Source organism: Rhamphochromis sp. 'chilingali' (genome assembly GCF_963969265.1).
Source record: "Rhamphochromis sp. 'chilingali' genome assembly, chromosome: 16".
In the NCBI taxonomy this organism is placed as follows: Eukaryota; Metazoa; Chordata; class Actinopteri; order Cichliformes; family Cichlidae; genus Rhamphochromis; species Rhamphochromis sp. 'chilingali'.
The window spans coordinates 28,167,959-28,194,133 of NC_137943.1; the positions used below are offsets into that span (position 1 = coordinate 28,167,959).

The 26,175-nt window shown below is 38.2% G+C and overlaps 2 protein-coding genes across 2 annotated transcripts in view; both read right to left on the reverse strand.

Moving 5' to 3' along the window:
- Window positions 1–11,162, reverse strand: part of lig1 (ligase I, DNA, ATP-dependent) — a 66,329-nt gene extending 55,167 nt beyond the window's left edge. Inside the window, exons 1-5 of the mRNA XM_080907034.1 lie at window positions 11,004–11,162; window positions 10,379–10,441; window positions 7,165–7,345; window positions 2,927–3,092; window positions 1,214–1,351 (exon numbers count right to left, since the gene is read on the reverse strand). Of these exons, the coding sequence (XP_080763160.1) occupies window positions 1,214–1,351; window positions 2,927–3,092; window positions 7,165–7,345; window positions 10,379–10,441; window positions 11,004–11,020 (565 nt within the window). The 5' untranslated portion in view covers window positions 11,021–11,162. The remainder of the gene's footprint in view (window positions 1–1,213; window positions 1,352–2,926; window positions 3,093–7,164; window positions 7,346–10,378; window positions 10,442–11,003) is intronic.
- Window positions 11,163–12,509: 1,347 nt separating this feature from the next.
- LOC308413024 (uncharacterized protein) lies at window positions 12,510–22,820 on the reverse strand. The gene is made up of 6 exons (XM_080907807.1): window positions 22,674–22,820; window positions 21,421–21,478; window positions 17,583–17,814; window positions 16,844–16,994; window positions 15,929–16,019; window positions 12,510–13,775 (listed from the first exon to the last, which is right to left on the reverse strand). The coding sequence occupies exons 2-6, from the start codon at window positions 21,476–21,478 to the stop codon at window positions 13,495–13,497; spliced, it is 813 nt and encodes a 270-aa protein (XP_080763933.1). The 5' UTR covers window positions 22,674–22,820; the 3' UTR covers window positions 12,510–13,494.
- Between the last annotated feature and the right edge of the window lie 3,355 nt (window positions 22,821–26,175).

Below are 26,175 nucleotides of genomic sequence, written 5' to 3' on the forward strand. Positions count from 1 at the left end.
CAAAAAGTTTCTGTTTTATAATCACGGGACAGTCTGGACAATGAGCTACCAAAACATTTTCTGTCATTTGAAATATTAATTTCTTACATAATCTTCTTAATTTCTTATTTATTTGAATCCAAAGAGATGTGCTGACAGATTTCTTTCATATGCTTCATAAGCATTTCTCAAAACTGAGACATACAGTTGAAATTGCACTTCTTTTTGTTATACTGAGATATCTCAGGGATTAAATGTGTAGTTAAACTACAACTAGTGGAGCTGTAAAATGAGTTTAACATGCTCGCAGTAGTCTGTACATAAAAGATGAACATATACGCTCCTATGTAATCCAGTTTTAGCACGAAGGCTGTTTCACTATTTTTCTTTAGCCCTTTATTTGCAGAAGAGAATTGAGCATTAAGTTATGAACTAACATTAGCTGGCCCGGATAGAAGTGGACATCCATAAACTGTGTGGGATCCTGTGGGGTGTGACTCGCTTTTGTCCTCAACCACAAGTCAAAACTAAAGGAAATACACTTCTGCATTGTTTGAGATTATCTGTCAGTATCAGAAATTGTCACTTCGTCACTGTACCAGAATTCTCTGAACAACATACATCTATAGGACTACAACTAGACATTACTTTGTTTGATTCAATAGGCTACATTTTTTTTGTTTTCCTCCACTCATCGTTAAGCTCAGAGAAAAAGGCCATGATGAAACAAAACACATGCCACAATTTACCAGAGCCCTGTGACAGCAGAGACAGCAATGAAAATGTTCAATCTTTCACTTCAAATCTTTCAAATTCATGATTCAATAAAGAGGAAACACTTATTTGCGGAGCTGGAACTGAAAAGTGTTTGCCTGGTGATTAATATCTAATTAATTATCCAAGTTGTTGCTCTTTATTATTGCAACCCAATCGGCCATAAAATTTCTGGAAACAAATGGCTGGATGAGACCATGTACAGCAAGAAAATAAGCTGTTTGGTAGTGTGACACTGCTAAACAAAAAGTATTGTTTATGTGTTTAGTCAGGATGCAATTGAGAGTTTCCAAAACTGCATTTTAGTAATGATAATGTGCGAGTTTGTTAATATAGCATGCTGATTTTTTTCTCCCTTATAGCCAATGTGTCTGTGCAACTTCCCCTCCCACGTGGACTTTCCAAACCTGTACAGGAGCCAAACTTGGTTATCAGACTCGCAGCAGAAGCGAAAGCATACCTTCACCGCTGGCACTGGTCTCCACACGTGGCCGTTTGTTTTGCTGACCCTGCTCCTCCTTGACCTCTGCCTCTTCTTTCTGACTGTCACTGCCACTCCCACTCTCGTTGAGCTTCCTCTTAGGGAACATCTTCCTTGCTGCACATATCAGGACAGACATTACATTAAAAGAACATGATTTAAAAAAAGAAAGGAAAAAAAAGTGGGAGGCACCCCAGCTGAAATCATGCCGGGATCAAACAGTAAGAGAATAAGGAGATGAAAACAGGACGAGTCTGCTCTCTTGCTGCAGATGTAGGGCAAGAAGAAGAAGGAGAAAAAAAAGGGAGAGAGAATCATAGATACATACTTTGCTAATGAAAACACTAATTCCATCCTGAAGAATATTATGCAGCACAGCAGCTTACGGTCCCAGTGTAAATTACCCTGCAATTTTATGCAGCAGTGGTGCTCGAGGGCAATTTCAGTTTTGGTAACACATCCGCCTCTGTTTTGGCCCTTGTTAGAGGTTCTAGCACAGGTAGCAGTGCTGATGTTTTTCTTCTGGATATTATAATGAAAGCATTAACCCAGGACATTAAGAATGCAATTTCTGGTCGAATTAGGGAGTTACTTTAATGTGATGTTTTCTCCAGCAGTGATGGTGGCGGGGCTCTTATTGTGGCAACGCACCACTGGTGAAAGCAAACACTGCAGTCATCAAAGACAAAGAGAACGGGACGATGAGAAGAGAACGAGACACTTTTACTGCTGCAAAAACTAGGATGAAGGAAACAAAGTGGGAGAGGAGGTGCTTCTCAAATGAAGACAAAGCTGGAATGCTAGAAAACTCTAAGCAGCTTAAATTCTCTGTTCAAACTCCAACGTATCTGGTGTTATATGGGAAAGACAGCAACGACAAAGAGCCATATAAAAAAAATAAATAACTAGGCCATTCTGTTTCATTTTAAATGCAGATATTTACACATCATCTGATTAAGAATTTACAAACAAGAAACAGCAGCTCTCTTTCAGTTTTATCTTGCAGATGTGAAACATTCAAGCTGCTGTGTACCAACTGCGGCTATAAAATAATGATCACTACATATGTTTATGCTGTTTTTTTTTTTAAAAAGCCCAAAGTTTCTAAAGCTTGCAAACCCAAGAAAGCACCCAAATAAACACTGACAATCAGCTGCAATAATAGGACGACATGCTCTGCTGGTTCGATTAACTCCCAGTCAGCACAAACGATGCACTGCTAAGACAACATAGCAGTAATAATATTATTATCACAGTGCAAAGACGTGCAGAAAAATAATGATATAGGCTCCAGGAGGATGTACTCATGGTGCAGCAGATGATGATGATTAATGATAGCGCAATCACGGTCTAGTCTTGTGGTTGTCAATCTAAGGCAGTCCAGAGTGTGGAAAGACAAATGAAAGAAAAGGGTGAAAAATGAACTTCGCCGCTTCTGGTGAACAAACTTCTTATGCATTCAGTTCGAGATAAATTTCCTGTTTTCTCCCTCATTGTGAAATAATGAGTATTTGGAGCCATTAGGCGCCTGCTAACAAGTAATCAAATAAAACAGCTCGAGGCAGGAAAGCTATTAATCCTCTGCTGGTGTCAAAGTTCAAAATGGTGCAAGTTTGGAAAATGAGCTGAAAAGCACAATTCTGAAACAGCTTAATTAAGACAAAGTTAATAAAAATCTGTTCAGATGCTGACCAGTCTTGCGTTTGAAGATCCCAGTGGGGGAGACGGAATTGGGAGTGCTGGGGGTCCCCGGTGAAGCAGAGGTGGCTGGAGTGGCAGGGGTGGTCGGGGTTACAGGCGTGGCTGGGGTCGATGGTGGAGACAGGGGGGTGGGAACGGCTTTAAACGCATCATCCTTCTGAAAGACACAAGCACGAGTGATGGTAAGCATTATGACAAGAGGCGGCATGAACAACAGCTTGAACAGGCAAAATGACTGCAGATCATGGTTTGTTTGCATGGCCGCCATCACCCACAGATATTACTGAAAATGAAAAGGAAGTGACAGCAACAATTGTCCAGCTGTCTGCAACAATATCATTTGGATCGCTGTGGATTGTTTGTGTGGCTCATCCAAAATGTGGCCTGTTCTGCTGAGGAATACGAGTACTGTGTATTATTTAGTTTTTTATTGCTGAAATTGTTTATTGAATGTGAAATAAAGTAATTTGATGAAGACATGCAGTTTCTAATTTTTGAACTACGTTTTGGCAACCAATAACCTATGCTTTAAAAGTATCCTTAAATCCTTCAAGATTTTTTAGGACCCATCTTAGGACTTTTGTAAATCTTTATGATGAAGAATATTTTGACCTAGTAGCTCATAAAAATTAACACAGGTGCTCATTTAGACATGAAGCCAACATGTTTAGAAGGCACCAGACTTATGGTAAGAAGTGAATCTCTAAAAGGGGTTTAAACACCACTGTGATAATGGAAGGCATGGCTTGAGAATTAGAAGTTTTAGAAGTAAAAATGGTTATTCTGATCCAAGACAGGCTCTAAGGGCTCCAAATCAAGACTAGAGTGAAGGTTTGCAAGAGGGCAGCATGGACCGCTGTGGAAACTGGATCAGCTGAATCCAAAGCACGATCAGGCCGAGGAAAAGTGAGCGCACTGAGAGAAGATCAATACGAAAGGCTTTGTTCTCTGAGAAACAGAGAAGCAAAGTCACAGATAACAGAATTAGCTAAATAAAGAACACAAGACTCCCTCCAGCAACAGTCCTGTCAAGAGAAGGCCGTCTAGCAATAGTCTCAGAGGATGGAAGGGTCTCTAAATCACATCTTGTAGGGGGAAACAAGGTGAAATGGTTGGGGTAGGTTAAGAAAGAAAAAAAAACAAACAAACACAGTGAAAGATCGACCTCCCCCCTCCTCTCAAAAAAAAAAAAAAAGTACTGATGAATCTATGGCAGTAACATTAAAGTTTATTGATTGATTGATTTTTCTGAAAATCGACAGTGCCCCTTATAATCCCTTATGTGCCTTATGTATGAGTTCTGGTTGTGTTTACTGACCTCGAAACGATTTTATGTGGTACACGGCGAAAATCTGTCAAATGTTTTAGTACAACTTTGCTAAGCTACGAACCCGCACTGCTTGATGGATTGTCGGAGCATTACGGCTATCGTAGGCAGGCGCCTCGCGGAGTGATACGTACTGTGCTTCGACATAATATTACCGTATTGTGTGTGTATAACCTCTCTTTAAGTTTTGTGGATATTATACATGGTTATGCTGAGGATATGTCGGCCAATTTCCACTGGAAATGCCTTTTGGTTAAACTGTCAGCAAGGAATTTGCACTGTTACGTTTTTATATAACTTTAACACACATAAAAAACAGCTGCTTGTTTAAGTGAAAATACATTGATGGGGTTTTTTGCACTAATAAAGTTGTGGAGTTGTAAAGTATTTTGTCTAGTGTCAATTATATCGTCAGTTATGTCGTTATCGCAAATTTTCAAATGTATATCGTGATAAAATATTTTTGGTCATATTGCCCTGCTCTACCTAATACCTTCGTCTATATAGGGTACATTACATTCAAACAAACTCTATGAAATGAGGTGAACCAAGGTGAATAGATACCAGGTAAAGCTGACAGAGGAAATCAGAGTTTGCAGCAATTTAAACAGATGAAAAACTTCAGTGAAAATTTTGCTTCATGCTGTCACAAAGCACCCATCAGCGGGGATTCTCCTCACAACACTGACAATCAAAAATAGAGAACAAGCTTACTGATGCTATTTGAGGGCAGCTGTAGCTGTATGGTTCAGTTTCACTTTGATATAGCGCAAAGGAACAAAGAGAGGTTGGAGAAAAGTGAGAGAAATGTATTTACAGCTCTCATTTGAACTCCTCCTCATCCTGTTGGCTTCAATAGCATTATCCTTTAGTCTCAATGCTAATGGTTTAACTTCAGAGTCCCATTTACTTTGCAGGTCCAGTCACTTGACTTTCTATTGCCTCAGATGGCCCTTTATGCATGACGTTTTCTGTGCACTTTTTTGTCAACGCACCACTCCTGACTTGACAATAAGGTCCTTGTGAAATGGTGATAGCGAGGCTGAGGTAATCAGTTTTTTGGATTAAGTGCTGCTGTCATTAAAGATAAGAGAAAGGCAAATACTATAGTTACTGACATTAATGAAATACATGGAGATTTCTGTTGAGATTCAAATTTTCCACTCCTTATTTTATGGAAATGTTCTGTATTACATTCAAAGGAGAGATATGTTTTATAAATATAATTATAGCACAGACGGTGAAAACGAAAGCTAAGAGCAAGAGATAAAAGCAAACCTGATCAATACTGAACATCAATTCGTTTGACAACAGCAAAAAAAAAAAAATAATAATTACATGAATAAATACTGTCTAATCATTATAAGTAACAATGGTACTGGAGATATGCTTTAAAACTAGTTTACATCACGGAGGAGGGAATTTTTAAGTCTGGAGATGGACTGACTGAATTGGTCTCCCACCAACTTCCCTCAGAATAAAAACTCAAAAATAGAAGTCTTAAAAAGGAGTTGGAACGTTAGCAAAGAAATCAATACAAACAGATAAAAGCAAACCTGATCAATATTGAACATTAACCAGTCTGAACAGTTAAAAAGTCATAAACACGTGAATAACAGTGTTTAATTTCACATAACAATCACATTAAAATAAAAATCATTTGTTAAACTATTTTCATCCCCTTTCCCCAGCTGAAGGTTCCCTTCTTTATAAAGACACCAGCAGCTCACTGAATTGGTCACATCTCCCACCAACTGGCCTCAACAACATAAAAAAAATATAATAATAGTTGGAAAGAGCGAAGAAGTCAAAACAGAAAGCCAAGAGCAACACAAACAGCCAGCTTCTGCCACAGCAAGGGGTAGCTGTAGAAAGGCAAACCGGATCATTATTAAGCATCGACCATCAAGAGCTGGAACAGCAAAAACTACATTTAAATCAAGCAAACTAATGATGTTACACATCTGGATTCAAATAAAACCATATCACTACAAATTAAGAAGGAAAGGTGGCGTTCACATGAAGGGTTTCCTGAGAAAACATGCTGTTTCTCCAACATTGCAGGCTATTTCTAATATTCATGTACCCTAACAATAAGTAGTTCAATACCATACTGCACAGTGCAGAAAATGTATTATTTACCAAGTTATTATCAAGCAAACAAACAATTTGGCATCACAAGATTACTTAAGGTATTTTGACACTTCATTTACCATTTTATAGACTAATAACAAATCAGATTATTAATTACTGATGAAAGTGATCTTTAGTCGCTGCCCTGCATTTATCTGCGGGGGAGCTGCTCCACTGCAAAGAGTGCAAGAGTGGATATATTAGTACCTTGTCACAAAAAATTAATAATTACACCCATATGAAAGGGATGTGAGGTGAGGGCAGCCTGACAAACATCATGTATCATCATAATCACTTCCCTCAATCAACAAATAGTGAATAATTGCTAACATACAACAAACAAAATAAACAGGCTGGTTAAGTGAAGTGTTTATCAAACAACAGGTGGCTGAAAGACAGCCAAAGCTGATAATCAGGTCTTTTCATTACATGGCTTATTGACAAATGTATTCAACATTGTGATTCACCATACAATTACTAGGCTTTTGTGTAGCATTGTTTTTCCCCATAACCAAACCAACAATAGGCACTGATATGCCTACAGGAGCCCTAAGAGACTTCATTACACTTGTTCAGCATTTGATGGGTAACACACTGTTTAGTGTTTCTACAAAGCATGCCTGCTTTTTTCTTTAGCACCATGACATCCCATCAATCTGTCAGTCTTTTATTGGTGAAAACGTCACTCACAAATTGCAGCTGATGTGTTGAATGCAACAGATTAAATGAACTCTGACGTCCCAGTTATAAAACCACATGTCGCTTTTACCTTTTCTGTTTTACCAGGAGCTTCTTTGTCTCCTTGTCCCTTGCTGGGAACTTGTTCTTTAACGACTGGCGCCTCGTCATCATCGCTGTCCAGGATTTGACGGCAGCGTTTCACAACCTTCTTGATGGGCGACTCTGCTTCCTGAACACCGTTCTGCACCTTCAGTGGACTCTTGACAGGCCTGGAGATAAACCACAGAAACACACAACAGATATCACAAATTTTAAATAAAGCACTAAAGGGGACCTATTGGGCTTATTTCCATCTCAATACTTTTTATTCTGTGCTTTTACTTGAGTAGCTTTGCATGATTCACAGGTCAACATATTATATAGCCTATTATTTATAAATAATGAATCTACATTAACACGGCCGGTTTTTTTAATCAAAATAAATTTTATATTAAACGGTGCATGCCCTGCTCTACTGTCACTGTAATCCACTGTTAGGTGGTTGCCAGGCAACCTGCATAGCATCATGATATAATATGTATTGTGATAAATCAGATGTCACCATCACAGAATTAAAATGATGCTTTTATAAAGTGTTATAGATCAATTAAGCATTTTTGGTGGGTGGTTGCCAGACATCACGATGACAACATAGGATATGATATAGATGGAAACCTTTAGGGTCCTAAGATGCTTCTGTGTACGAAGTCTGGATACTTAACTACTGCTTGTGTAGAAAGAATTCACAAACAAACAGAAAGAGACTTTATTTATTATAATTAGAGATAATCTATATGCATAAAATAATCAGCAACTAAAACTTTAAAATTAATAAAGACTCTGCTGCTGGAATAACTGCTTCCAAGAGAGAGGGGACCAGCTGTGCGAGAGAAGCTGTGCAAACAGCTTGTTTGATGACTTTTATTTACATTTTAATGTGAAAACACTGAAAAAAACAAACAAAGAAAAATAAGTATTCGTCATTCAGGGTTTATTTTAGTCAGTGTGCTTTACAGCTGAACGCTGGACATGCCATCACTGACCCAAACAGGCCAGCATGTCTATATATATCTATATATCTTCTTTTTTTTTTTGGGGGGGGGGGGGGGGGGGGGGGGGTGCAGTATAGCACCAATTGGGTCATTGGTTACACTCGACCCCGTTTGTTTAGCTTCACCTGGACCTTGGAGCTCATCATCTGTCTGAAACAAGCTGTTTCAGGTCTCCCACTCCTTTTACATTTATTTATATATTTTTAAAGGTACACTTTGCAATGAGCTTCTGCAAAGTTTAACTAAAGCTGTGACCACCAGGGGGCAGTATTTTTTGCTAACTTGTGTATTGTTTACAGATATGTGATACTGTGATTAGCTACACTAATTTCCTCAACAGACTTGGTCTTTTGCTATGCTAAAAAACAAGCACTAATAACCTGCCTGACTGCTAAAGATACACTGAATACACAAACCTTTACAGAGTATTAGATAAAAGTACAGTGCAGCCCTTGTTCAACTTGAGCTAAAATATCTTCTCTCTGTAGATATTTAGGACATAAAGCCATTGTTTCTTCATATAATATTGACAAATTCATTTAAACTTGTTAAGTTTTAAACTGTTTTAAACTCGCAATATTTAAAAAGGCCACCTTTAGGAGACTTGATCGCCCATCACAAACAGAAGGCTTAAAGAGCCGGTTTACAGGAACTACTTACATGAACGCTGACTTTATTATTCAAAACTCTAATTGTATTTGATATAAACAGCCACCATTTTAACAGTATATTAATAACAGAAAACAAGGAAAAGCATAAAAGAACACTTTAAGGTTAATTCATGTGGTAATGTTGACCCACAAGGTGCGATATTAGGCATTTTTACAGGATCAAGTCAACAGTAAAATCTGTCATAAAAAGAAAACCTATAAAATCAAAGTAAGACTCGTAAAAAGAGGTCAAAGCAATGATGAGGCGATCATTACAGAAAGGAAAGTCAATTAAAGTGAGTTTTAAGACGTACTTAAAAGATTAAAGAGTCTAGAGATAATGAACATTTTATCACCAAAGCAGCTCGGAGATGAGAAACTGAAGTTCTCGTCTCTTCGTCTTTTGATAGGAACAACTGGACACAACGTTTCACTCAGCAGCGAAGATAACTGCACATACGCCTAGCGTGGGTGGGCTTTCAACACAAAAATATGTTTGAAAATGGTATCAGTATGCGCCGTATCAGCCACCTCGCTTTATGCTTCTGCCTGAATACAAATGCAGGTATTTTAACTGTATTATAGGCAGTAAAAATCTCCATCCTTCTGATAATATGACAGTTTTATTATGTGGTTTATTCCTTAAAATAGCCCTGTTTGTCCAAGTATAAGGAAATTTGCAGCCCAATTAAAAGTTTTAAGGGTTCAAAATTGGCCTTGATGCAGTGACTATGTTACGAATGAGTACATTAAACTCCACTAAAACAAAAGCCAACTCTTCTAAGTTCAGGCTATGTAACTATTATGAAAACAAGACATCTGAGACAATAACTATTAATAAAAAACACTAACAGTTATTACTTTTGCTCTGCAGTCCTTTTCCCAGTACAAGTGCCAGAAATAGGTGTGCATTTGCACCTCTATTAAAAATCAAAGACACTCAGCTGTGGCTTGAATTAAGATGAGAAACAAAGAGAAACCGGTGTAAATAACCACAGTAAAACTAACGAACAAAAGTCTAATTAGAAAAGATATACAAAAGGGTTTTTCTGAAGGTTTAACAAAAATGTATAATGTTTAAACAGTCGAGGTTTTACAGCAGCAGCCGCCAATGCAGAAGTTTTAACTGACTGCACCGTGATCACGTTATGCAAAGTCTGAATCTTCATTCTTTGAATAAGATGGGACTTTTTGGGCCAAGCAATTACTATGTAAGGTAAACCTGAGGTTTTAAACTGATCTATCCTCACAGAAGTAGCACGAGCATGTTCAAAGCTTAAAGAAAACAAAGAGGTGCAGGATTTTCATACATATACATCAAAGCTGACACCAGGATCATGATTTTTAACTCTTTTGTTTCCAGGTTTTAGGCTTTAGTTAAATAAGGTAACACCTACTCTTTGCCTGAACTATATACAGACCAGGCATGCTTACATGTGGAGTCAAACTATAATTTGTGTCTAGATTAATTCAATTGATCTGAGAGATTTAAAACACCCCAGTGTCAAAGCTAAATTAACAGTGATTCCAGGCAGCAGACTCTAGATAAGTCTTAACTCACTTTTTCACAGGCTCCTCTGCAGCTTTCTTCTGAATGTCCTTGCTCTTGGGCTGAAAGAAGGATCTGTAAAAAGACCACACAAGCATTCACTAGCTTGATACATGTTTATACCAACACGTGTCTGTATTTAGTGCATTAAAGTGTAATAAAAATCGGTAATAAGACCGCACTTTTACAATAATACAGAAAAAGGTTTGCCTGTTAATTAGAAACTTGCTGAATCACAGATTACCATCTTTGCTATCTAGTGTTAGAGCAATGTGGCTCCACTGATCACAGCCTCTATAAGGCAGGAAAATAACCTGCCTTTAAAGATCATTTATACTTATATAGCTATGATATCGTCTGTGTCTGTGCTGGAGATAAAACTACCCTATTTTCCAAACAAGTGACGCAGATAAAAACATGCTAAAGCTAGCTTACAGGTAGTCCGATTAACACCGAAACGGACATGTTTTTGTTTTTTTGTTTTTAGTGTAACCCCCTGTAAGTCACACATAACCCCCCGCCCGCCCGCCTGATCACCACTCATTACACAGCTAACTCTTCTAGTGCACAGACACAAGCATCGTCAAGCTAGCGCTAATTTCCACCAAGCTAACTGCAAACTTTGGCTTGCACTTACGCGATGCTCCGCTGCATGTTGTTTTTAAACTCTTCCTTCACCTGATACCCGGTTAAAACAAACGTTTAAATCGCAGCAAAACTCCAACATTCACACACACGAAAACACCAACTCCCGCGCTGCAGAGGGGCAAAATAATAACTTGGAATATTCGGCGCCAAAAGTTGTATCTCAGCCAAAGATTGTCAGAGGAGAAGATGACTCGCTACGGGAGCCCAAAGCGAGCGGTTTCCGCTCGGTACGCATGCGCACTCACGTACTTGGTTTACCCAAAGAAAAATATATTTTTACTGTAGCTACACAACATGTATTGAATAAAACTACTCTGTTGCTACTAATAAGATGTGACTGTGCTTAGTCAAAGCTTCTACGCTACTGTTAAGATAGTATACAACTCACTATGGAATGGACAAGATGAGTAAAATATAACAAAGCTAATGGTTTGCTATGTTCATGCAGGTATATAAAAAATAGTACTTTAAATTTTTTGTCAGACTTCTCTTGCAATGGCTGCATGTTTCCCGATGCAATCTGTATTAAATGGTACCTGAATTTAATTCCTGGTGTTTTTCAGTCTTCCCAGCAAGTACACATCAGAGGCCATGACTCATAATGAGGAGGAGAACATTTTGAAAAGCTAAAACACTTTTAAAGTCTGCAATTTACACTGCCAAAATGGTGCCAAGCAAGCTAAAAAGGCATGAGGGAACCAGGGTCAGTCTGATAAGGAGGTGAATGCCAGTTATATAAACTGGTAGAGCAACGCAGAGTAAAGGGGGCTTGATCTGACAGCAGAACCAGCAGAGATAGAGGCTATTTTTTTAGTGACATGAATATGAGCCTTGACATTTTGCCTCGACCTTTGGTGGATCTTGGGTAAAAAAGGTTTGAAAACCTACAGTCATTCCAAACCAGGGGTGTCGACCCCTCTTTAAAGATAGTATGAGCCCTCTGTATGGGGATCTGCACAGCCTTTTTAATCTCATTTCTGCAGATATTCAGAAAATATTTCTCAACTTATTACAATCCGTAATATTCAAAAGTAAAGCTTGGCTTTTATTGAAGGGCCAGAGTGTCCTGATGGTTAATGTGTCACCAAATTAACCACAAAGTTACAAGTGGACTACCACAAGTAAAAGAAATACACATAAAACTGTGAGAAAGTGGTGGAAAGTGAATGTCAAACAGCTTTCCCCAATTTTTGTCAGTCATTTTCTTTGTCATTTTTGAGTTTTACATGAAGAGTAGCTCAAAAAGTGATGTGATATTTGAGATATATAAAAAATGAGTTCATTCACACTGGACAAGCCCATCGAGTGTGTCGTAATCTCCAACTACAAGACGCGCCAAGCAAAGACAGTACTCAGAGAATGTGCCATTTGTCAAATGCTTTCCACTGAAAGCCAAATAATAGACAAAACAGCATCTTAAAATTACAGTTAAGAAGAGTTTTAAAGGTTACAGGGCTAAAAGAGAACAAAAATGGCCCGAGTGTGTCTAAGCTTCTTTTTATTGTCATTGCAAGCTTTAGAAAGGGAACATCTCATCCAGCAGTTTTATGCCAAGCAGGCCAGATCAGTAATAGCACCATACCCATCCTTTAACATAAAGAAGTACAAGTGAATGCTCCAAGAAAAAAAATAACACATATAATAAACAAATGAATATATCTTGAAAAACAACACCTTAACTTAAATGCAACAAAATATAAGCAAAAAGTGACAAAATGCTTCAAATGTAGATTCCTCTGAAGGCTCCATAATGTTGCTTTAGAGCAATATTAACAACACCCCTTAAAAAATCTACAACTTAATATCAGGAAAAATAAATAGTAGCTCAAATATAACGCGTACTATCTTTACTGATCAGAGTGGCACCTCTGCTGTTTTACATCTCTCCGCTTAGGCGCTCTCCCGGGAAAATGGGGTGTAGTGAAAGGTTCATGAGTTGTCAAGGACGCTACTGCCCCCTGTTGTGTCGGGGTGGTAACTGCAACAACACCGGCTCCTGGAAATGACACTGCAAAGACTACACGAAAGCCCCCGTTTCAAGAGGATTTTCCCTGGGCCTGTTTGAATGCATCATTTATGGAGCTCGTATTATTTTCATGAAGCCTGGAGCAGGGGGCTGGTGAAATGCTAGACAAACAGCTAAATAATGCAAGCTGAGTGCACTGCTTTATTTACCCAAACACAAGTGTCATGTAGTTAATTGTTTACAAGTGCATTTCCCCTACTGTGGCGTGAAGTGCTGACAGAAGAAAAGCAGGATTCATAAATATTTCTATGCAAAATAAAAAATAAAAAAATGAAGAAGAAGAAGACAACATGGTCCAACTAAATAAATAGCCCACAAAGTCTGTGCATTTTAAACCACAGGTAGTGAATAATAAACTATTGTACAACAAGCTCAAACAACACACAAAAAAGCTTGTGTTTGAGAGATTTGAGGAGGGAAAGCAGTCCATCTGTTGCAGCTTGTTTTCTCTTTGTCACTCTAACCGTCTCCCTGCTGCCTTCTCCTCATCTCGAAGTTGGGTCTGCTTCGCTCCCTCATACAGGCTCCGACTGACGTAATGGTTCACATCCCACCCTGCGGGGCTCTTGTGCAGCCAGCGAGCGTTCAGGCTCAATTCCCCCAGCTCCCTCAGGTTGACTCCTGGCCGTGCAGGGGTGGAGATGACGGGGAAAGGGCCGTGGAGAGCCCGAGGCACGGGGAGCGGTTCAGGAAGGCAGCACGGGAGCAGGAAGGGGTGAGGCAGAGGCTGAGTCGCTGTCAGGAATCAGAGTGAGAGTCAAATCAATCAGAAAAGTAACCCCTGAGACACATGCAGAGCTCAAACACATAGTGATTTATTAATACCACTACTCTGATGCATTGAACGGGCTTTAAAGCCATTCAGGGGGAACCTAAAACTGGTTCTAAGTATTTAAACTAACTGTTTAAAGTGAATATTTTAAGTCTATAATAGATCAAACACAAAGAAGAACAGCAATCTTGAGTCTAAATCTTCATTAAAAATGTCAAATTATGAGCTATTTACTGATATTACAGTAAAACCGTAAGTTTCTGGATTTTTTTTTTTTTTTTTTTTGGGGGGGGGGGGGGGGGGATGACGACATGTAAATGAACATTAAATTAACATCTTTCCCACATAAATTCAATCTTCTAGGAAACGTGCAGTATTAAAACTTCCAAGGTGCAAAGTACAGAGCATTTTTTAGCATTTACTTTCTTTCATGCGTGTTCAAGCTGAATGAATTTATTCACTCTGGAGGAAAAGTCTTCAAGGTCAGGATCGAACTCCTTCCTTGCATTATTTTCCATCACGTCACCCTGTTTCACCTTGAAATACATTAAATTACAGAAGAGGCAAGCCATCAAAATGACGTCTCATTGGAAATTGAACTAAATGCAGCTGAAGGAGTTTAAAAATCTGCAGTTTACAGCAACTGAATAGTGAGTTGTGTAATGTGAAAGTGAGTGAATATGAGGACAGTGGAAAGGCAAGGTAATGTCAGTCCAGCTAAAACTACAATTACAGCTTTCTTGATTACAATCAAGTGGAGAATTCTCAGTAAAGTCCATGAAACCTACTGATCCTTTCGATGAGTGTGTCTGGGTCTCGAAAGCCTTTATTAGACTTCATTGAATCACATACAATTTTACCATTAAACACACCATCCTTCTCCTGCACTAGAGGAAAGAATAATTACAAAATAGTTATGAATATATAAGAACAAGAACATCAAATGTGTATTAATCCAGAGGTAGAAGTAGTCCCGAGTCAACTGAATTACATTATGTGGACAAAAGTACTGGCCTTCCTGCACATGATATGCTACGAAGCTCCCAGTGCACAGCTTTTGTACTGATGTTAATAAGAGAAGTGCTACAGTTATTGGGACAGCAGAGAGTTGATGAATTTTACACGTCTCATTAGTAGCTCCACAGAGCATTAGTTTGCACGTTCGCCTAGCAAATGTGTGCCTTTCAGGAGTCAAGCTACAGTGTTTTGGAGACAGGGTGATGCACGAATAAAGACTAAACAAAATGAAGCCATAAATTATTTTCTCAAAGTCAGTGAAGGAGAAAAAGAAACGAGCTCACACGATAACATTTATTTGTTTCTTTGCAAAAGGGTGTTTTAAAAAGGTCAAGATGACTGTTAAGGAAGGCGTGAAGGTTAGGGGCTCCAAAAAGTACCACTTTTTATTTTCGGCTCATACAGGTTAAAAAAGTTCAGTGTCATCCACAGTGTTATATCATCAAAGAGGTCCAAGAAGACCTTCAAGGGGGTTGTGGTTTACATTTCAAGGAGCAGATATGTTTGGGAATCATCTGCACAGCTGTGAAATTAAGTTCCATATTTATTGAAAATTGATCCTAGCAGCAGCATAGAGAGTGAAATAAGTACTGGACTGGGAATGGACCCTTGGGGGATCCCACCTGTGAGGGAAGGTGATGATAGATAAATAAAAAAAACACCCAGCCTGCCTGTTAAATATGATTTAAACCATTCAAAAACAGCCTCTTTAACGCCCACACCATGATCCAAGGTTACCACTAAGGTCTAAATAAAAGATGATTAAAGACTTTTCAAAGTATTCTCTCACAGATTGCAATTTGGGACTCTTTGAGAGCCAGATTTCTCATATTATGTGTCTGTAATCACTTGGTGCCTCCAGTGGTATATTATTAGGTTGACACATTTGCTTTGCGAGTGAAAAGTTGCTGGTTAAATTTCAGCCAGCGACACAAATTCCCTTTGGGATTGTATTAGTAAGGGCATCCGGTGTAAAAACTCTGCCATATCAACCATGCAGAGCTACCCGCTGTAATGACCCCTTGTGGCAAGGGAGCAGTGAAAGACAGCTTTTTATGTCTTCATCTGTTAGCTTGACTCTGTAGACCTCGTGCCTTACCTCTGTCCATCACTGACCCTGCTCTTCCACAGAGAGGAAGGCCACTGTCAGCAGCGAGATGAGGGAATAGAAGAGAGCCGCTCTGGACGAGCTGGAGGGATGGAGGTATATGAAGAATTAGATGGAAGGATGGTTGAAATGCAAAGAGTGCAGACAGACAGAGAGTGCACAAAACATCAAAAACACCAGGTGAAGATTAATTTATTTTTAATGTACGGAGGATCAAAGCTCCTGGAGCTGAAAGGAAAAAGGGACTTCAGATGATGAAGACATTAATCAAGTTAATTGAAGTATGGTGTTCCTGATATTTTGCACACATATCTGAAAAACTTAATTAGAATATATGACATTAAGAGTTTAATTCCAAAACAGGACTTTTTTTTAAATAGACTCTGCTCATGCAGCGCTTTTCTACCTCAGCAGACAAAGCGCCTCCCTACTAATCCCCACTCCTACAAAATGTATCAAATAATTAAACAAGGTCTGGTGCTTTTTTTAAAGGCTAGCAGGTAACCTAAGCCCTTGCGCTGCCCATGAACATGATATAACTTTAACACACTGACTCCCTTCTACTTTAGAGGACCAGTCAATTGTTTGGTTTTACATTAAATGATAAAATTTCACTAATGATTTTTATTCAAGTCAGCCAAACTCATATTAAATGATAAAGTTGAGGCAATTGTTTCTATTAGAGCTGGTTCATTTTTTATATATCAAATAAGGTAATTATTTTCTTTCAAAGTGCTGAGGAATGAAACTCTTCCTAAAGGACTCATTTTTTGGAAAACTGGCCAAATGACAGGTTCTATTCCACTCCACTGTATTTATAGTGTTATATAAAGTGTAAAATAACCCAGAAGCCAGTTTTCCACACAACAAAGTCCTTTAAGATGAAGTGAAGACGTGATGAATGACCTGATGGCTCGGTGCTGGTGGTGCTGGTGGTGCTGGTGGTGCTGGCGGTGGGTATCCCGGATAGTTGACGAGGATGAGTTTACTGAAGTTGAACTTGTAGGTGAATCGTTTCCCTTTGGTCTTGTGCAGGATGCGTTTGTTGTAGTAGTATCTGGAAGTAAAATGTTTTCTCTGTCAAGACTACACTCTGAAGTGTGTGTCTAAGGTACGCTTTGCTGTTCCTGTAGGGCACTTTAGATTTCTTTGCTGCTTTCCAGGTGGCATGATTTGCATCTGTGGGCATTTTAGATTTGAAAATTTAATTTGACAACATGTGTTGGCGAGGAGCCTGAGGAGGAAGCTGCACGGAGAGAAAGGATTACTCATATTCACAGTTATATATATATATATATATATATATATATATATATATATATATATATATATATATATATATATATATATATGTATATATATATATGTATATATATATATATATATACAAGAAAAAAAGACTGAAATAAAAAAAGTTATACAAACAGACTATATATATGTATATATATATATATAGTCTGTTTGTATAACTTTTTTTATTTCAGTCTTTTTTTCTTCATTACAGGGAAAATTCAAATAAACTTAAATAAATTTCAGGAAAGTCAAAATCAAATTAAATGAGAAAATATGTATATTATAACATTACTTGTCTTAAATTCATTTTAAATCTTAAGTTTTCAGAATATGTTGATGCTAATTTACCCACCTGAGGGCCCGGCTGAGCTTGTCGTAGTTCATGTGCGGTTTGCCCTTCCTCTCGCCCCACAGCCTGGCCAACATCTCAGGGTCCCTAATGACAAACTCGCCCCACTCCCCTCCCCAGCCGATGGCCCCGCCCTCGCCTCGGCCCAGTAGCTCGAGGAGGAAGTGCCAAAGCTGGATCTGTCGGGAGCCGGGCGACCACGTGGGTTTGTAGGCCCAGTCAGGAAACAGCACTGCTGGAGAAGCAATTAGGAAACAAGGAAAGTCAGCAATCTAAAATTCAGTGGTGTGTGTTTGAGTCCCCATTAAGGTTGCTCATTCATTTTTCTCAGGAAGCTACAAATCACACTTTGATTTGCTGGGTTAATATCTTGCATTATTGGTTAAAGTTAGGTGAGAAGTAAGCAAACATGAGCTGTAAACTGTATATAAATGATGGGACGAGCTGAGCATTTAATTGACCATTATGATTTTATTTTTTAGAAGTCAGATGTTTTTCTAAACTAAGACATGGACGCGATCACCGGGCATGCATACTCTTAAATCATGCTCAGGTTTCTTGCCTAATTCCTCCATATGGGACCATAATTAGAAAAAAATAAACTGACATCAGATTTTATTAAATAAAACTTTAACCAGCATTTGAGACCATAAACTCACCAGGAATGTGTTTTTATAAATCAAGTTAAAAAAAAGGTTTTTATTTGTTGTTTCTCTACCGACTGAATACAATGAATGTATTTTTTCAACCACACACGTCGCCCCCTGTTGGCCATTACAAAGACTGCAAGTTTAATGCCAAATACACTATCATAATAACACATTACTGGTAAGTGGACTTTATCCAGTTAGATTCAGTGAGTGTGGCTGTTTCTTGTACTAAAACCTTGAAAAAGACAGAAGACGTAATTATTGGAATGATTAATTATGAATATTTGTTATTTGATTCATATCTAGAAGGTAATGTGTCTCATGTTTTGTTCAGATTGGGGATTTTTTTATTCTTTTAATCTTTGTGACAAGCTCAAAACTGCTATTAATGTAACAGAATAAAAACGCCACTGCATACGTTACATTACATGCTAATACGCTAATTTGCCATAAATCACCTCTCTGTCAGAGTTAAACAAACATATATGAAGTTTGCTGTGTGGAAGTTGTTGTTGTTTTTTGCTGAAACAAAAATTGCTGCACATCATGAAAAGAAGCTCCTAATATAACATCTTATTATCACCATATCAGATCGTGACTCCAATAGGCTTTGGTTTCTTTTTCTTTATTCCACAATGATTGTACGGATTTTTGCAAATGGGATTTTGGTCGTAGAGGAGTTTAACTGAATCTCTGTTTCATCCAGACATGTCATAAAAAAACACAGGCACAAACAATGAATATTTCTCATCATTTGTTTTGGTGGTCGTGAAGCTTTGTTGTTCTGTGAGCACAAACTAATAACTCTGCGACTATGAGAAAATAATTTCAAGCTTATTCAAGCTCAGCTCATTATTTTGGGTTCAGAAATATGCTCATCTGTTACAGAGGTTTCTTACTGCAAGCTGGTTATCTGTAAATTCTTCCACAAGGAAATAGATTGTCCTTGGATCTGTCTGAAGCTTTGCTATTTGAGACAAGACTGTAAACTTCAACAAAATTAATAAGGTGACGTGAATACATTAAAGCATAGATGGTTGTGTGTCTGTCTGTGTTAGCCCTGTGATAGACTGGCAGCCTATCCATGGTGTAAACTGCCTGTCATCCTCTGGCAGCTGGGAAAGGCTCCATGACCCTGAACTTGATAGAAAGTGGAAGGATAAGATAAGATAAGATAAGATAAGATAAGATAAGATAAGATAAGATAAGATAAGAGAACCTTTATTAGTCCCACACGTGGGAAATTTGTTTTGTCACAGCAGGAGTGGACAGTGCAAAAGTTATGAGGCAAAAATTAGAATACAATAAGAATAAATACAGTACACAACTGTACAGAATAGAATAAAATAAAATACTATATACAGTAGAATAAAATAAAATAAATATACAATAAGATAAAAATAGAATACAAATACAAATACTATATACATGCATGAATTGCTGTGTCTAACTTGTTGGCTGATAAAAATGTCCCATTTACCAAATATGTTCGTAACTGATAATACGTAATATAGTTTATAAGCTGGTAAAAACTGAAGTGTTAAAAGTTAAGACCAAGTTTTTTGGGGGGGAGTTAGAAAATGGATTACTAGATGATTAAGTTGTAACATATTTTAATTTAACTGAGCAAATAAACTCTAAAATAACAGCTCTGATGTGTCACCTCTCTGGTGGGGATGGAGCTAGCGCTTGTGGCCAAGAAATGCCAGCTAGATATAGTCGGTCTTGCCTCAATGCACAGCCTGGGCTTTGGAGCCTGTAGAGGGGCTGGACTCCATACTACTCTAGAGTTGCTCCTGTTGAGAGGCAGCGAGCAGTGTTGGGTATGCTTAGTTATCAGTTCAGTATCTTGAGGATTGTTGGACTTCTTCGATTAACCTCAGCTTGTCTATAATAAGCATCATGGCTGAGGTTAAGAGTGTTCTTTGCAGGTGGCATGAGGACTGTAGGCCAATCATAATTTTAGATCTGTGGTTTCAGGTTTTGAACACTTGGGTGAAGAACAGCAGAGTTGTGAACTGAACTCCAGCTTGCAGTGAGTTGAATCAAATAGTGGGGGAGAATGCTGAACAGGCTTACTGAACCTATACATATAGGTTCAGGTACACCAGAAGGTTAATAGATGTTCAGTAGCAATCTGAGGGACTCTGAGGACATAAAGTCCAAATGGATCATGTTCTGCACCTCCATTGTTGAGGTGGCTGTATGGAGTTGTGGCCTCAAAGTGCTTGGCTAGGAAGTAATCCCAGAACCAGATGTTGGACATTGGAGATGAAGAGAGAGCCGTCAAGCTGAAGAAGAAGTCCTACTGAGCATGATTAGCCTTTGGGACTCAGGAGGCAGTTGACAGGTACTGACCAACCAGTGCAGCTCTGGCAGTAGCCAAAAACTTGCATGTGGGAAGATTTTGGTGAAACCATGGAGAAAGACTTTCAGTCTTGATGCAATTCTGGGAAACTGTCAGGTGACTCAGGAGGAGGAAACAGTTTCCTGTTTACACTGTATACAGCAGGAGGTAGCCAGGCAGAGGAAAGAATATTTTGAGGATCTCCTCAATACTATTGAAAAGCTTTCTGTAGTGGAAGCAGAGTCTGGTAATGAGGGAGAGGATTTGCCCATCACTGGAGATGAGGTCACAGACCATCTCTCTGTCCTCTTGTGAGTAGGCTAGTATCTTCTTCACTTTATTTACTTCTAGTCAACTAGTCAGACTCCCTCTTGGCTCCACTGTCTTGTTCTTAATCTTCCTTGAAAAGAATGTTTACTGGTATCAAAATCAGCTTCTCTGCTTAACTAGAATAATGTCCTAAAAGATCCCCGAGTAAGTAAACTGATGGTGGAAATAAAACTGACAGATGTTCACGCTGGTATGCTCATGGACATTATAGCTTCAGTTTTAACTTAAGTACAGACTAAATATTAATATCGAAGGTCAAAATGGAGCAGCTTGTATCAGTTGCTGATTGGTCAAGGTGGCATCAAGACTGCACGATTTGCTGGCGCTGACATGATGACATATCATTCCTTTGTTTCTCGCAGTTTTATCTATTTTTATCACGCATCCGAATAAGATCTGCACCGAATGAATACATAATAACTCTTACATAAATATGAACGCTATCCCACACAAATGTCTACCCACACATATGTAAATAACTGAGATGAACGCACACCAACACACACGGTCTTACTTCTGCTCCAATAAGGTGAGGAAAGGTGACCGACTGAGGAGCTGCAGCTGCACTGCATCTGTTACAAAATACAAACAGATAAAACTTGTCAGTGTCTTCACTGGACTGATGGGTGAGAAACGAGAAGAAAATATCTTATAAAAAATATTAATTACCTCTCATCTGGTGTGAAATTAGCCATCACAACAAAGCACAAATGCAGCTGATTGCAGCAACTTATTCTTTCACCATCACCCACAAATTAAATCAATGGCAAAGCCAATCTCCCAATTGTATATTAGATCAATATAAGTAAATGAATATAATGTGTATGTATGCCCTGACAGTTTATAATGTGCCTGGAATTGCATTTGACTCAATAGCTGGTTTTACAGTGGCTTAAATGTGTGAAAGCACCATTTTTACCTGCAGACATTGTTTAATACTCTATATTTTTCTATAATTTCATCCTATAAACACACACACACATCACTCGCCCACAGACACAATGACCTTCCCAGGCGATTCACAGCAGCAGAGACACCCACCATCTTCCCTGCAAGGCTGAAAACTCATCTCTTCAAGAAGTACTTCACATAACCCTCTTCCCCCAACTGAATGATGCCTCCTCTGCTATAAGCCCTCTTCCATCGGCTGTAATATCCTCTTATCTTGGAGCAACAAAAAAAAAACAAAAAAAACGATGTCTGCCTTCAGCTCTTATTTTATTTCCTTCTCCCATGCAGCACTGCTCTCACACATGATCACTGCAGGGTCACAGGGACATTATCAGGAAACCGCAGGAGACGAGCCAAAGTCGTTTCACTTGTTAAGGCCGATGATTAGACAAAAACAAGCTCCAAGTTGTTCCGCTTCAAGATTGAAAAACAAACTAAAACATGGGATCAAAAGAGGACTGCAGATGAATTAGAGTTAATTTAGTTTAGCTTTCTGTGCAATTTTATGCAGACTTTGGCTCTCATATTTAAATTTCTCCCCTTTTTATTGGTTGTTTTGGTGGTTAACTACAATTTTTTACTCCATAAGAGCACCAAGTGCCTAAAAATGCAACTCTAACTCCACCATAAATCTAATGGTAACTAGTTGAAATCATTATTTCAGAGAAGCACAACATTTTCACAGGGTTTTTTTTTAAGTAGGTGAATTTAAGGTCAAAATTTAACTAATCATTAAAAAATAATTTTGTTTACAAAGAGCAGCCTAATTCAGAAGCTCCCGTGCAAGTGTAATCATAATGCAATTGGTCCTGTTACCTTGATTGGAGCCAAAGTGGAAAACTCTTCGTTAAGATGAGTAACAATGATCAGTTTGTCTGCCGGCCCACTTCCAATCTGGGAGGACTGAAGGATGGATGGACCGAATCTTAAACCCTCTATCTCATCTCACCCCCTAACCGCACACAGACACACACTCCCACCTCCCCCTTCCCTCCTACAACATTACTCCCTCCTTCCCCCAGCCCCAGAATTAGGAAGACTGGGGCATGACAAAAAGATGTTGATTACACTGATGGTGAATGAAGAAAACCCTCCCAAAACATGAAACCATCACTCATTAATGAGTTAGAAATGCAACTTTGATTAGCTGCTGATAGATCATCATCGAACAGTTATTTTTTAACTATATTAACATGTTAATTTGTGTAAAAACAAATAGGGGCAAATGATTGTTATAATTTGCCAGAGCCGTTAAGTGCACCTTTAAATTCCACAAAAAGAAATCATTCAAATTTCCAAGGGAAGTCATATATGGACCACAATGTGTTATTTAGCTAAACTTTATATATATATATATATATATATATATATATATATATATATATATATATATATATATATATATATATATATATATATATATATTATTGCAAAGTTTTCATTTTAAGAGCTTTATATAAAATTTGTAATTTTAAAACATCACTTTTTGCATAGTCTTTTTTATCACCCTTATATGGTTTACTTATGATTTACGTCTTGTAAGCACAGATGAGTTGAGGTCAACAGCTTCTCACAGTGCTTAGATGATTATATGTGAGAGTGGGTCGGAACTAAAAAGCACGAGAAAATAAGGTGTTAGGAAATAGGTGAAGGTACTTTTCTTCTGTGTCATGACTGGAGCATATTAAAGTGAGCTGAGGAGAGAGATATGATTGAGCAGACTGAAGGTGACAGAAGGTTTTTTTTTCCTCGCTGAATCAAATAGGTGATGAACTCAATACCGGAGCCACACTTTAGTCAACGAGAGCCGCTTTTCACTTGACAGGAGTGACTTTGGCCAAGGTCAACAGGCTGTTCAATACTCTGCCGCACAGGCACAGGAGGCCGGTGTAGAGGTGGAGGTAGCGGTGACACATTTTGCTCAAGCTAATGTCCTGCTATTGGTCCCACAGGCCTCGAGCACTTATCGCACTTCTGTGAAGGTGAGGGGGCATTCCTACAGCATGCAACACTAGACAAATAAATAAAACGACTTAAAATGGTTTAGAAGATGTATTACCGTAAATTCTAAATACTTTGATGATTCTAATCAGTTTTTTTACTTCAATTTTTTTAATAACAATACATCCATTTCAAATAACTTTTATAATTGGAAGAATTCAAATAATTTTACAGAACAAAACTTTTTTTTTTTTTTTTTACCAAGCAAGTGAAACACTGTGCTTGAAAGTCGCAAAACCTTTAAAGCAAAGATGTAAGGTACAGATGATAAGTCATTTTGACTTATTTTTAATATTAATTCCATTTTTGTTCCCTTTCTTTTAACTTCAAAAAGGAAAATTACATGCTTTTTATAACTGAAACCTTCCTTTTAGTTTCTTCCGTGCTTGTGTTTACGCATCATTAAGGAGAACATTTTGACAGATCGGTAAATCTTGAAATATCAGTTCTGTTTTCGCGTGTGTTTGTTAAATATGAAGTTATAGCTATGAAGCTATAACTGGAAACAGTTGAAAGCAGTGTAGATCTGCTCATAGGTAAGCCTAAGGGTAAACCCGCAAATCTGTACAAAAAAAAAAAGACAAGTTTTATGTTGACAGGACACGTATGTACAGAATTACATTTTAACCAGACGCTATTATCAGCTTGTTGCCTAGCAACTTCGCAGTAACAAGTGTATAGAACTAGGATAGCTTTTTTTATGCTAATACACAATTTATGCTAGTGAACGGCAGTAGCTAAGTATAGAAGATTTCTACTTGTTTCTTAATCAGGTAATTATGCTAATGGAGTATTGGAAAGATTGTATATTGATATCAGCTTCTTTTCAAGACAATCACACACACAGACAGCATCCAAATCTATATTTTGCCAAGTCTGTGAGAACTGGGTTACGACTTAATCCTACATTACTTAACCCGAACAAAATGTTGTGCTGCTGCATTTGTTGGTGGATTAGCTGTGATTTAGTGTTCCCTATACAGCAGGAGAGAAGACATAAAGAGAAGCTCCCAGCAACAATCTGCTTAGGCTTGTGATGCACATACATCCCTATACAGTCCCCCATCCCTTGCACAAAACACAAACACACACACACACACACACACACACACACACACACACACACACACACACACACACACACACACACACACACACACACACACACACACACACACACACAGTCCCACCCGCATACACTTATCGTCCCTCAGATGTGATAGCTGACACCGGAGGCTTTTAATTCCAGTGTAAATACAAATACTCTCCCAGACAGCTATCAATTATGCATAGCACTAATTGAGTTGAATGTTGTGCTTTTAGCAGCCTGAGGACCCCGGGTCACATGCAGAGCTTGAAACCAAACACACATAGATAATTGCACATATACGAGAACCCATTCAGTTCCTTTTCCTTCAATTCAACCTTAAAAAACAGAAGTGAGATGACATTTTTTTAGCCTATTACAACAGACTACATACTAGTTTACTACTTTAAGCTGGCTTTGGAAATGTTTTGGCCATTATATTTTACTATGAGCAATAGCCGGTGCAAACATTGCACTTAAGCTACATTACGATATAAAAATGTCTGTATTTGGAGGGAGAAACAATGAGGATTTGACATTCAGTGTCCTTCACAGTGCTGCAAATCTAAAATGAAATCTAAATATGTGGAAAATGATCAGATAGACTCCTGAACACTGATATTAGCCATAAGTCTCATGTTATAAAATACACAAAACTAAAGTTTGGTGAGCTGATGAGTGAGGTCACTCTGACAGAGCAGAGTGAGTAACTTCTCAAATGCTTTAAAAGATTATGGTATGGTTCCATACAGGAAAAAAATCTACAGTGACTTTAATCACAACATGTGATCTTTTAACCTTTAACCTTAACCAAAGTACTTTTGTTACAAAAGCAAAAGCACATGATCCAATCTCATGTTTGCACACTCTCCATCAACCCCAACCACCTCTTCCTGGCTTTAAATTTATTAAAATATATTTCCTAATCAAGCCAGGCTTTTCTTTTTACATTTCTTTGAAGGTAATAATAGAGTTGCACATAAACTTATTTCTAGGACATCTGGTTTGATCTCACATGAGATGTAAAACAGGCCCCAAGGGGTTTGACAAAAGTAAAGACTGGTTCATCCATGGTGCAAAAAGAACAGCCCCAAAAAAGACTTTATTGGAAAATGACTCATTATTTTTTGTTTTTATTTCATCTAATATTAAATTCTTTTTTAATTTTCCTAAAGGACAAGTTTTTTGCTTGAATGATGCGAGCAGAGCTTTTTGATTTAATATTTGTCT

Coding starts and splice junctions, on each gene's coding strand:
- LOC308413024 (XM_080907807.1), bottom strand. CDS start 21,478: ATGCAGTGCAGCTGCAGCTCCTCAGTCGGTCACCTTTCCTCACCTTAT. Junction 16,995..17,582: donor AAGCTCAGCCGGGCCCTCAG/GTGGGTAAATTA, acceptor TTTTACTTCCAG/ATACTACTACAACAAACGCA. Junction 13,776..15,928: donor AGGGTCAGTGATGGACAGAG/GTAAGGCACGAG, acceptor GATTCCTGACAG/CGACTCAGCCTCTGCCTCAC.